The following is a 13322-nucleotide window of genomic DNA, read 5'->3' on the forward strand; positions in this document are numbered from 1 at the left end:
CACTGTGTGTAATACGCACATATACAATAAGGTGTTTTAAGGTGTAATCACACTGTGTGTAATAAGCACATATACAATAAGGTGTTTTAAGGTGTAATCACACTGTGTAATACGCACATATACAATAAGGTGTTTTAAGGTGTAATCACACTGTGTGTAATATGCACATATACAATAAGGTGTTTTAAGGTGTAATCACACTGTGTGTAATAAGCACATATACAATAAGGTGTTTTAAGGTGTAATCACACTGTGTAATATGCACATATACAATAAGGTGTTTTAAGGTGTAATCACACTGTGTGTAATAAGCACATATACAATAAGGTGTTTTAAGGTGTAATCACACTGTGTGTAATATGCACATATACAATAAGGTGTTTTAAGGTGTAATCACACTGTGTAATATGCACATATACAATAAGGTGTTTTAAGGTGTAATCACACTGTGTGTAATATGCACATATACAATAAGGTGTTTTAAGGTGTAATCACACTGTGTGTAATAAGCACATATACAATAAGGTGTTTTAAGGTGTAATCACACTGTGTGTAATAAGCACATATACAATAAGGTGTTACCCTTTGGAACGTGACCCAGATCCATTTATTTGTATTTTATGCCCTTTATAATACTCGTGATGAAACATTCTGAACTCTCCCCGCACTGGTGGAATCAACCGACAAGTGAAAACACGCCAGGTTCAGTAGTCTTACTTTATAATACAGTAGATACAGGGGCGGCCTGTAGCCGTTGGGCCCTTAACCCTGCATTGCTCCACGGGAGGATTGTCTCCTGCTTAGTCTAATCAACTGTACGTCACTCTGGATAAGAGCGTCTGCCAAATGCCATTAATGTAATGTAGATATTAGACAAGACATTAAATTGAAAATACCAGAAAAGAGAGACAGACTGATAAGCCAGACTTTCATCTTTCAGTGCCACAGGCACCTTTTGTTCATTCAAGCTAGAAACTCAGATACCTAAATACCTTACCCAGCAGGGTTCAAGGATTTTTGCTCTGATTGGGTGATGACAAGTTAAGGTGTGTAAGGAACATGACTATACACTCCTTTATGACAGGAACCAGCCTTCTTAACGGATAATGGTGTCTCTTCTGAGACACATTTTGCAGGAGGTAATTCTCAGATGCCTAGATTAGGGTGTCAGCATCATTTTGATGTTTGTGGAGGGGAAACAGACTGCATTCTTAGAAGCATTAACATTTTGCGGATCTTGAATAAGATTACCCTAAACAACTACACCGTTTCTCTAATGCCAGGACTAGATCCGACGGCATCAGAGTAAAGGTTTGAACGGCGCTGACGGTTACTTCCTTCATTCAGCGTGCTGACCATTCTCCTTCGGTGTTCCAGGTTCCTGAGAGACTTGCGCGTGCTGAAGATGTTTGCCAACTACTCGACCTGCGACCCCAACAACCTGGCGGACTGGCTGGCGGGGGTGGACCCGCGGTTCCGGCAGTACACCTACGGGCTGGTGCAGTCGGGGTTGGACCGGCGGACCCTGGCCCAGCTGACGGAGCAGCAGCTGCAGAGCGACTGCCTGGTGGAGAACGGCATCCACCGCGCCAGGATCATGGCGTCCGCTCGCCGGCCGGCCGAGCCCTGCCTCACCGACGCGCACCCCGCCGGGCCCGACGTCTTCATCAGCTACCGCCGCACCACCGGCTCCCAGCTGGCCAGGTGCTCAGCGTGCCCCACGTTCACCGTCAGCCATGTTTAAATGAACATTCAATTCACTTTGTCACCAACGCTAGCTGATTAGCTCCTTATCTGAGATATTTTTTTTTTAAATGTAAGAACAAATATCACATTGATCAAAGTGCATCTCTCTCCCTCTCTCTCTCCTGCTCTATCCCTCTCTCTCCCTCCCACTCTATCCCTCTCTCCCTCCCACTCATCCCTCTCTCTCTCTCCATCTCTCTCACTCCTGCTCATCCCTCTCTCTCTCCCTCCCACTCTCTCTCCCTCTCCATCCCGCTCTATCCCTCTCTCCCTCATTTTCTCTCCCTCTCCCTCCCCCTCCCACTCTATCCCTCTCTCCATCCCTCTCTCTCCCTCCCCCTCTTGCTCTATCTCCCTCTCTCTCCCTCCCCTTCTTGCTCTCTCTCTCCTTCCCGCTCTATCCCTCTCCGTCTCTCTCTCCCTCTCTATCCCTCTCTCTCTCCTTCCCTCTATCCCTCTCTCTCTCTCTCCCTCCCTCCCTCTCTGCAGTCTGCTGAAGGTGCACCTGCAGGTGCGTGGGTACAGCGTGTTCATTGACGTGGAGAAGCTGGAGGCGGGGAAGTTTGAGGAGAAGCTGATCCAGAGCGTGCAGCGGGCGCGGAACTTCATCCTGGTGCTGTCGGCCAACGCGCTCGACAAGTGCATGGGCGACGACGCCATGAAGGACTGGGTGCACAAGGTCCGGCTGGAGCCCCAGGGCCCCAATCTCGCTCGCCCCCGTTAACCCCCGTAATGTTCCCGCTAACTCCCATAATGTTCCCTGTTAGCTCCCATAATGTTCCCGTTAACTCCCATAATGTTCCCTGTTAACTCACATAATGTTCCCGTTAACTCCCATAATGTTCCCGTTAACTCCCGTAATGTTCCCTGTTAACTCCCATAATGTTCCCGTTAACTCCTATAATGTTCCCTGTTAACTCACATAATGTTCCCTGTTAACTCCCATAATGTTCCCGTTAACTCCCATAATGTTCCCGTTAACTCCCATAATGTTCCCCGTTAACTCCCGTAATGTTCCCTGTCAACTCCCATAATGTTCCCGTTAACTCCCATAATGTTCCCGTTAACTCCCATAATGTTCCCCTGGCTGAAAGGGTTGAAAGGGGTGGCCTGTAGCGTACTGGTTAAGGTACATGACTGGGATCCTGGTGTAGCCACAATAAGATCCGCACAGCTGTTGGGCCCTTGAGCAAGGCCTTTAACCCTGCATTGCTCCAGGGGAGGATTGTCTCCTGCTTAGTCTAATCCACTGTACGTCGCTCTGGATAAGAGCATCTGCCAAATGCCAATAATATAATGTAACGTAATGTAATGAAAGCAAGAACAAATGAGTGCAAGTACCAGTTACTATTAGAATATGTCCTTTAACCATTTGTTAGCTAGGGAGAGGATCAAGAACTATAGTCATGTTCTTCCAAAAACAATAATAGAATAACCAGTATGTCACAATATGTCTCTATTTTTGCACCGAATTATGGAGAGTAGTATCAATAAGTATCGGAATTAATAAGCAGTATTGGTATTACATGAATGGCATTTGGCAGACGCTCTTATCCAGAGCGATGTACAGTTGATTAGACTAAGCAGGAGACAATCCTCCCCTGGACCATTGCAGGGTTAAAGGCCTTGCTCAAGGGCCCAACGGCTGTGCGGATTTTATTGCGGCAACACCGGGGATTGAACAACCGGCCTTGCGGGTCCCAGTCATGTACCTTAACCACTACACTGCAGGCCGCCATGCATAGCGGTATAAATATCAGTACCGGTAAGTTCCTATTGATTCTCGTCCCTAGTTAATGTGTCTGTTGTCCTGTAGGAGATTGTCACCGCTCTGAGCGGGAAGAAGAACATAGTTCCCGTCACGGATAACTTCCTGTGGCCCGACCCCAGCTCTCTGCCTGCGGACATGAGCTCCATCCTCAACTTCAACGGCATCAAGTGAGTCCCAGAGCCAGAGAACAGGCTCAGAGTGGGGTCAGAGTCTGAGGAGTATGAAGGGTCATTGGGGGGTCAGAATGGGGTCAGAGTCTGAGGAGTATGAAGGGTCATTGGGGGGTCAGAATGGGGTCAGAGTCTGAGGAGTATGAAGGGTCATTGGGGGGTCAGAATGGGGTCAGAGTCTGAGGAGTATGAAGGGTCATTGGGGGGTCAGAATGGGGTCAGAGTCTGAGGAGTATGAAGGGTCATTGGGGGGTCAGAATGGGGTCAGAGTCTGAGGAGTATGAAGGGTCATTGGGGGGTCAGAATGGGGTCAGAGTTTGAGGAGTATGAAGGGTCACTGGGGGGTCAGAATGGGGTCAGAGTCTGAGGAGTATGAAGGGTCATTGGCGGCTCAGAGTGGGGTCAGAGTCTGAGGAGTATGAAGGGTCACTGGGGGGTCAGAATGGGGTCAGAGTCTGAGGAGTATGAAGGGTCATTGGGGGGTCAGAATGGGGTCAGAGTCTGAGGAGTATGAAGGGTCATTGGGGGGTCAGAATGGGGTCAGAGGTGTACAAGGGTCACAGTGGGGTAGCGGGAGTGAATACAGATTACAAACAGGCCTTAGTCTGGCTCAGCGTTGGCAGAAAACACAGCGGAAACCTTCACCTCTGCCCCTTCCTGTTCCAGGTGGTCCCATGAGTACCAGGAAGCCACCATCGATAAAATCCTGCGCTTCCTGAAGGGGGGCCCCAGTCAGGACCAGCTGGACTGTGGGGAGCGGGTCCTGAAAGGGGAGGCTCCGGGGGGGGCCCTGGGGGAGGTGCAGGGTGGGGCCGAGGGCGGGGGCCAGGGCGGGGGCCAGGGCGGGGCCCAGGGCAGTCCACAGCTGGAATAGAAGTGGGAGGGGGGGGGGGGTGGTGGTATGGGGGTTGGGCAGACGCATTGTCTTACCTCAGCTTCTGCTCACCCTACCTCAGACTCACACTTAGCATGCTCCCTGCCCTGCCTGCCAGGCACACCTGGTTCTGGCAGCAACTCTTATATTGTCTGTGTCCACTCATTCAGTTCATGTCACAGTTTGACCCATCCTTCAATTAGCCGGTGAGATCTCGTCATGTTAGCGTGTGTGTGCGTGTGTGCGTGTGTGTGTGTGTGTGTGTGTGTGTGTGTGTGTGTGTGTGTGTGTGTGTGTGTGTGTGTGAGACAGTGTTGTGGAGGGGTGTTATCTTGGTGCATGCTCATTCATAAACCCTTGTTCATTATGGTTCATATCATGTGACATCGCATTTCAGTGTCATGTGACATTGCCGGTCACCTGGCATCCTACTGACCAACAGGAAGTTCCACTGAAGGAAGCTGTACCAAACTCTGCCAAACACACATGAAGGGTTTATGGACATGGCTAAATGTCAGTTTAATATTAAAGAACGCCATAAATCTTGCTGTCAAAACACCTCCTACTTATTAACAAAATTACAAAATTTTCGCCTCAAACATAACCCCTGTTACATATTCTCCTTTGCCACATTATGTATTCAATAATTGAAAGGGTTCACTGTATTGTATAGTCAAAGAGCTTTATAACCATTTAATTATGGCTCCTTAATTATGGCAAATGGGACAATCTGTGCTCCAGCCACAGAAATGACTGCCATGGTGTTAAGGCACCAGGAACACCGCTATTAGCCAACGCAGTCCTCGGAAAGATATATTTTTAGTATAGGAGCTGTCCTCCTACCTATACACTAACCTACAGCAGTATGCCATATATATCAGGGTTCAGGACAATGCTAAAAAGACGTGTAGTGCTGTGCAGTATTGGTTTATTGACTCAAATGGAAACTGTGGTTCCCAGCTGGACTTCCCCTTGTCGCCTTAAAATATGTATGGTACATGTAAAATATGTAGAGCGTTTTTGCATTCTTAAAAGGAATGCAGGACTTCATATTCTGTTTAATGCAATAAAATGACCAGCCCTGAGTATCTGACTGGCCTCTTTGTCCGAATTTTTCAAAAACTGACAACACTGCCCGGCTGAAAAAGACAGCTGGAATTCTATCTTCTGTTACAGCCTGTTACAGCAGATTATGCTGGTGAAAGCTTGTTACAGCAGAGTATGCTGGTGAAAGATAGTTAAAGCAGATTATGCTGGTGAAAGATGGTTACAGTGGATTATGCTGGTGAAAGCTTGTTACAGCAGACTATGCTGGTGAAAGATGGTTACAGCAGATTATGCTGGTGAAAGATGGTTACAGTGGATTATGCTGGTGAAAGATGGTTACCGCAGATTATGCTGGTGAAAGATGGTTACAGCAGACTATGCTGGTGAAAGATGGTTACAGCAGATTATGCTGGTGAAAGATGGTTACAGTGGATTATGCTGGTGAAAGCCTGTTACAGCAGATTATGCTGGTGAAAGATGGTTACAGTGGATTATGCTGGTGAAAGCCTGTTACAGCAGATTATGCTGGTGAAAGATGGTTACAGCAGATTATGCTGGTGAAAGATGGTTACAGCGGGTTAAGCAGGTAAAGTAAACTGGTAGAGTAAGCTAATTGATTACAGTGGCTTAAACTGGTAGAGTACGCTGATTACTGTGGGTTAAACTGGTAGGGTTAGCTAATTGGTTACAGTGGCTTAAACTGGTAGAGTACGCTGATTTCTGTGGGTTAAACTGGTAGAATAAATTTGTTACATCGGGTTAAGATGGTAGAGTATGCTTGTGACAGCCAGTTAAGCAGGTAGAGAAACCTTGGTACAGCAGTTTAAACTGATTATAGCAGGTTAAATTGGTAGTTTAAGATGGTTATAGTGGGTTACACTGGTAAAGTAACCTGGTTGCAGCGGATTAAGATGGTAGAGTAAGCTGATTACATCGGGTTAAACTGGTAGAGTAAGCTGATTACATCGGGTTAAACTGGTAGAGTACGTTTGTTACAGCTGGTTAAGCTGGTAGAGTAACCTCAGTACAGCTGCTTAAGCTGGTTACAGTGGGTTATGCTGCTACAGTAAACTGGTTATGGTGGGTTAAACTGGTAGAATACGCTGGTTATGGTGGGTTAAACTGGTAGAGTTAGCTGATTACAGTGGGTTAAACTGGTAGAGTAAGCTTGTTTAAGAAATGTCATTAAACCAGCTTTGGCTGGTTAAAGTTGGGTATTTTCACCAGCTGGGTGTGGTTCACCAGACAGGACGGGACCCGTGACTGCTCAGTTCTGTAGCACTTAAACACCTGCTAACTTAACTGCATAGGTCCACGTACATGACTTATTTCAGCTCTGCAGAATGCTGGAGCTCGGTTTCTATTCCCCAGAGCCCCATAAAGTACAATTCATATAAACAAACAGTGACACCTGGTGGTGGGTCAGGGTCATCTGACCTCAGTCCTCCCTCTGTGGTCCTGCACAGCCCTGGGGAGGACATCTGCAGTGCAGATACCCGTGCTGAGAGCCCCTGGGGTCTGACCTCTCCTGGAGAGCCAGACTAACTGTAACTCTATTCCCCCATCACAGCTGCAACACGAGCCGCAGCTCCTCAGAGCAGAGCCACGGAATACACGGTCTGCTTAGAGGCTGTCACAGGACATCACAGCACAAAATCAATGCCGGTGTCCGCGCTGAAGTGCACTGAGGAAAGCCAAGGCTGTGGACAAACTATGGCTACTTACTTGAAGACAATACCATGATGATAATCGTGATGCTTACAAGTCAAGTGTCATACAAACACAGGCATATGCGCACATGTAGGGTGCCACTATGTAATCCTGCTCAATTCTTTGCACATTTAGCATCATTAACTGTAAATAAAAAATTACCCCTGATGATTCTGTGTCTATAATATAATACCCCTGATGCTTTATGAATGCTTTTATTTTTAACAGTTTAAATAAACACACAATTATTGTAATAGAAATATTTTTACACTTTGTTTCCTAAATGACTGGCCTTTTATCCATAAATATGAAAAATCTGTGAGAAACATCTAATTTTAGAGTCTAAGGCACAGGAAGTGAAAGTTGAGTACCTGTCTGGGAAAGTGCCACCAGAATCATCTGCAACGAAATCTGAGATATTTTAAAATGTATACAGTTACAGAGGGTCAATACATTTGTATGCAAAGTTGGTACAGGGCGTACCATAGCAGTATGTTCATTGCACATTTACCATCGGGGCGACATGGCTCAGGAAGCAAGAGCAGTCATCTGGCAGGCGGAGGGTTGCAGGTTCGATTCCGCCCTGGGTGTGTTGAAGTGTCTCTGAGCAAGACACCTAATCCCCAATTTCTCCTGATGAGCTGATTGGTACCTTGCATGGCAGCCAATCGCTGTTGGTGTGTGAATGGGTGAATGAGAAGCATCAATTGTACAGTGCTTTGGATAAAGACACAATATAAATGTCAGCCATTTACCATTTAATTCCACAAAAATTGTCAGGTTCCGTATCTGTTTTGTCTAAATTCCTAGCATTTTTGTTGCCCTCTGTGACCACTGTTTCCTGCTGCAATCACCTTCATGCATTTGTTTCAGCTGTGTCCCATTTCATGTCTCTGCCTCCCCACTCCTTATATGTACTTCCTTCCTGTCTCCTGTCATTGATTCCACCTGTTTCCCACTTGTTGTATTTAAGCTTGTCCTTTTTCAGTTCTCGTTGCTAGTCCGTCTTTCTGTTATTCTGTTCCCTTCTGGCTTTTGCTTCCCCGTGTCTGCGCCCCGTTTTGATCCGTTTAGGATTTTTCTGGTTTTGATCTCTGCCTGGTTTTTGGACTGTTTTGAATTTGTACCTTTGCTTGCCTGTCTTCTTGGTTTTTTACCTCTGTTTTCCGATTACGCTCTGCCTGCCCTGCATGTATCTGTCTGTTTGGATTCTGACCATTGCCTGATTTGGACTATGTTTTGGATCTGCCCTTTGCCATTAAAGCCTGCCTCGTTCACGTTATCCCTGAGTCTGCTATTGGTTCCCTCTGTCCCGCATTCCTGACAACAGTATCAATATAAAACAAGGTTGACTGACTTTTATGAGATGTCAAACACAAAATTGGGTCAAATTGACCTCAAACATAAAAGGAGGGTTAATATTATAGTGACCACAGTACTGTGTTGGTTGGGTCTTCCATTCAAAATGGCACATTCTGAACCTCAATATCTCACCCGTTTCAAAGCCAATCTCAATGCCATTTCACAGGTCTACTACAATGGCAACGGCCTCACCAACTACTGGTATTGCTACATGGATACCCTTAAAAGATTTGCATAAAACCTTAAGTCTTTTTTTGCACAAAAATAATCCTGACACAAGACTGCTCATTCTGTGTGTAATTCAGAAATGTGATTTCTCTAATTTCATGATTGTGCATTTTATTCAATTCTAAATGTTTGACTATGAAAGACTGTCCACAGACTTAAAATGGGGGGACACAATGCTAATGATTTGACTCGATTGAGGCTAATAAAGTTCTATAATTAAATCTACATGAGAGTCAAGGGACCATTATGTCCAGGTGTGGTATTGCAGGCAGGCAGTAGATGACATTTAGCACATAGCCGCAGCCAGCCTGATGGACTGTGCAGGGTGGCAAACCAACCACTCAATTTATGAAAACAGACTACAGTAAATAATCAAATACCGTAAAGCAAGGGTGTCCAAAAAGAGATCAGCTAACAAACGGAAAACTTACAGCATTACATTATATTACATTATAGTCATTTAGCAGACACTCTTATCCAGAGCGACGTACAATGAAGTGTAAATCATAACCAGAAACAACTGCGCTGAAAGCCCTAGAGGGAAGTATGGTTCTAAGAACTAGAGTGATCATATAGATAACTTGAACCCTTGCTAAATAATCAGAACTGTCCCAGTAGCAATACCACAGTTGGCAGCTAGAACACCCCAAACTAAACTAATTCAACGCAAGTGCAATTATTACATATAATAATTAGGATGAATGCCTAAGAATACAGAAATATATTGTCGGCTCAGATCCAAGCAAATACCTGAAAACTGATTGGATGATGCTCCATCGTGCAGCAGGACAATGATGCAAAACATATAGCCAAAGCAACCAAGGAGTTTTATCATGCCAACTGTTTGTTTGAAGTAAAGAGTTCAAAGTGAACACAAGAAAACATGCGTCACCGTCCAAAAATGTACAGATTGCTCTGCATCTCTTCTAAATTGACAGTTCATTACATTACATTATAGTCATTGAGCAGATGCTCTTATCCAGAGTGAGGTACAATAAAGTACCAGATGAGCCACAGTGTTGTGGATCAGATGTATGGGTCTGACAGCAGATGCTGGAAGAGCAGCCAGCAGAGAGTTGCAGTAGTCCAGGCAGGACAGTACCATTGCTTTGACAAGGAGCTGAGTGGAGTAGGTGGTGAGGAAGGGACAGATTCTCCAGATGCTGTACAGCAAGAACCTGCATTCCCGAGTCACCGCAGCGATGTTCTCGGACAGGAACAGCTTGTTGCCACCCGGAGGTTCCTTGCACTGGAGGGGTTAGAGCAGGGGTCGGCAACCCTGGTCCTGGAGAGCCGCAGGGTGTGCTGGCTTTCATTGTTACTTGGCATTAATTGATCAATGAAAGCCGTTGATTACACGGTTAACTCACCTCACCTGGTTTCTTGGGTCTGAATCGGTCGCTTATTTTAAGGTGGAGACGAAAGCCAGCACACCCTGCGGCTCTCCAGGACCAGGGTTGCCGACCCCTGGGTTAGAGCATTAGCATCCCTATCTTACCTGGGTTTTTGAGACGGGTGCGTGGGGGTTGGACCCAAAATGCACGACTCAGAAACAGTAGTGAAATAAAGTCCCGTCAGGGCTTTATTCGGGACGAATCCCAGGAGCGTAGTCAAAACAAGCAAAGTCCATACACGTAGATCCAGCCAAACAAACAATAAACAAACAAAAAGCACAGTGCTGAGGGAAGAAGCAAATTCATAGTCGGTAGACGTGCAGGGAGGTCCGGTAGCAGGAGAGCTGTCAACGGGGCAGAAGTACAGGCGGATGGCAGGCAGGGTCGTAGTTGAGGGCGATGCGGAAGTCGAAACCATAAAACAAACAGCGAGGCAAAGGTACAAAAACGGTAGGCGACGACGTGGTCAAAAACAAACAATGGTCAACGAAACAGAAATCAATAAACAATGGTCGGTAGACAGGCTTGGATCTTAACGAGTAATCACTGACAGTAATGCTCAAGATTTGCTTTGACGGACAAGAGGCAGACAATTTTGCAAAGAACAAAAGTGCGACTGGGCTATAAATGCAGGTGTAGACAGGTGTAGACAATTAGTTAGAGAGCAGCACAGGAATGGAAAACAGGTGCGATGGATGACAAGTTTAACAAGGTAATTAGTAATCGTTAGTAATAAACCTATCCTGCCCTAGCATTAGTAAATTAGTAAATGACATGCACGAGAAACGTAAGGTAACATGAACACATGATTAGTTTGTTAGTTTTACCCAATCCTGATCTAGCGTTAGTAGTTTTAGTAAATAGACAAATGGAAACAATTAGGGTGTGAGTGACAGAAAGAGAGAGAGAGAAAGCCGGAACGCAAGGTTTGCGGAAAGACATGTAAAAGTGTATGTTTAAACAACGACCAGTCAGCGTAACAATAAACATAAATCAAAACATAACACTAAACGAACTAAGATGATAACCACTCAACATAACAAGGTAAAAAAATCGTAACAAGAAACAAACTAAACAACATGACGAACCTAGATAAACATAATACATGATAAGACAATACATGACTAAGACAATGATAAAACATAAAACAAGGCAAGACAGACCTGAAACGTGACAGTTTTAGCTTTAGATGGTGATTGTCTGGATGTCGCTCAGGTGACCTGTGTGTCAGATGGGGCAAAGAAACAGTTTGGTGTCATCAGCATAACAGTGGTATGACATACCATGAGCAGAGATAACAGGCCCAAGGGATCTAGTGTAGACAGAGGAGGGGACCCAGGACTGAGCCCTGGGGAACAATGGGACGAGGAGTTGATACTTTACCGGCCCAGGTAACCTGGGAGGAGTGACAGGAGAGGTAGGACTCAACCCAGTCTCGGGCTGTGCCTCAGATTCCTGTAGCTGCCAGGGAGGATAGGATGATGGAGTGGTTGATAGGCCGCAGAAAGATCTAGAAGGATCAGGACGGAGGAGAGGGAGGCTGCTCGTGATTCATTGACAGAGAGGTTTGCTACTGTCGGGTCATTTCAGCTAAACCTAAGGTATGGTATGTGTATTAAGTGAAAGTAATAGCCAATAAATCTATAAAATAGATTTTACAATCATATATGTCATATTATGACAAGGCAGGGTAAAAATACATTTTATGTATTTTGCAATGAAATTAATCACAGTTCATTAACTGGTTGAAATGTAATTATTAATTATTGTCCAGAAGAAATCCAGCCAGATCCACATCTCTCCAAAATCCCTTTTGGTCCTGCAGTGATCTCCATCTAGAAAAAGACCCACCAATGTTCACCCTTGTCTTTGTCGCTATGCACAAGACACATAGGTCTCATTTTCTTTGGTTTAACCACAGGAGATGTAGGATCTAAGGATCGCTTGCTGGTAGTTTTTTTGTGATTAATTTATTTAGATTTCACAGCGAGAGGTTCAGTTAAAACTTGATAGGTCATTGTAAATATGTATTAAAAATAAAACCTTTGGCTGAGAACTTGCATTAAAGAATCTATTCAGCCCACTAGTGTCACGTTTCAGGTCTGTCTCACCATGTTTTATGTTGATTTATGTTTTTTCATGTTGTCTTAGTCACGTAGTGTCTTATCATGTATTATGTTAGTCTAGGTTCGTCATGTTGTTTAGTTTATTTCTTGTTACGATTTATTTTCTCGTCATGTCTAGTTATGTTTCGTTACGATTATATTACCTGGTTATGTTGAGTGATTATCGTCTTAGTTTCGCTTTGTGTTATGTTTCGATTTATGTTTATTGTACGTTACTGGTCGTTGTTATGCATACACTTTTACATGTTTTTCCGCAAACCTTGCGTTCCGCCTTTTCTCTCTCTCTCTCTCTCTCTCGTTCTGTCCTTCACTCCCCTAATGTTTCTATTTGTCTATTTACTAAAACTACTAACGCTAGATCAGGATTGGGTAGAAACTAACAAGACTAATCATGTGTTCATGTTACCTTACGTTTCTCGTGCATGTCATTTACTAATTTACTAATGCTAGGGCAGGATAGGTTTATTACTAACGATTACTAATCTCCTTGTTAAACTTGTCATCCATCGCACCTGTTTTCCATTTCCTTGCTACGCTCTAACTAATTGTCTACACCTGTCTACACCTGCATTTATAGCCCAGTCGCGCAACTGTTCACTGCGAAATTGACTGCCTCTGTTTACCACGCAACTCTTGAGCATTATTTACTGTTTGATTTCACGTTACGATCCACGCCTGTTTACCGACTATCGATTATTGATTTCTGTTTTGTGACCTTCGTTTGTTTATTGACTACGTCCCCGCCTACCGTTTTTGTACTTTTGCTTCGCTGATTGTTTCATGGTTTCGACTCCCGCTTCGTCCACGACTACGCCTCTGCCTGCCGTCCGTCTGTTCATCTGCCCCGCGGACAGCTCTCCTGCTACCGGACCTCCCTGCACGTCTACCGACTAC

The 13322-nt window shown here is 45.0% G+C and overlaps 1 protein-coding gene across 1 annotated transcript in view; it reads left to right on the forward strand.

Annotated features, from left to right (window-relative positions):
* sarm1 (sterile alpha and TIR motif containing 1) overlaps positions 1-4561 on the forward strand; it is an 11186-nt gene extending 6625 nt beyond the window's left edge. The window contains 4 exon segments of the mRNA XM_061216579.1: positions 1378-1704; positions 2236-2425; positions 3563-3684; positions 4354-4561. Of these exon segments, the coding sequence (XP_061072563.1) occupies positions 1378-1704; positions 2236-2425; positions 3563-3684; positions 4354-4561 (847 nt within the window).
* The last annotated feature ends 8761 nt before the right edge of the window (positions 4562-13322 follow it).

Source organism: Conger conger, chromosome 13 (genome assembly GCF_963514075.1).
Source record: "Conger conger chromosome 13, fConCon1.1, whole genome shotgun sequence".
Classification (NCBI taxonomy): Eukaryota; Metazoa; Chordata; class Actinopteri; order Anguilliformes; family Congridae; genus Conger; species Conger conger.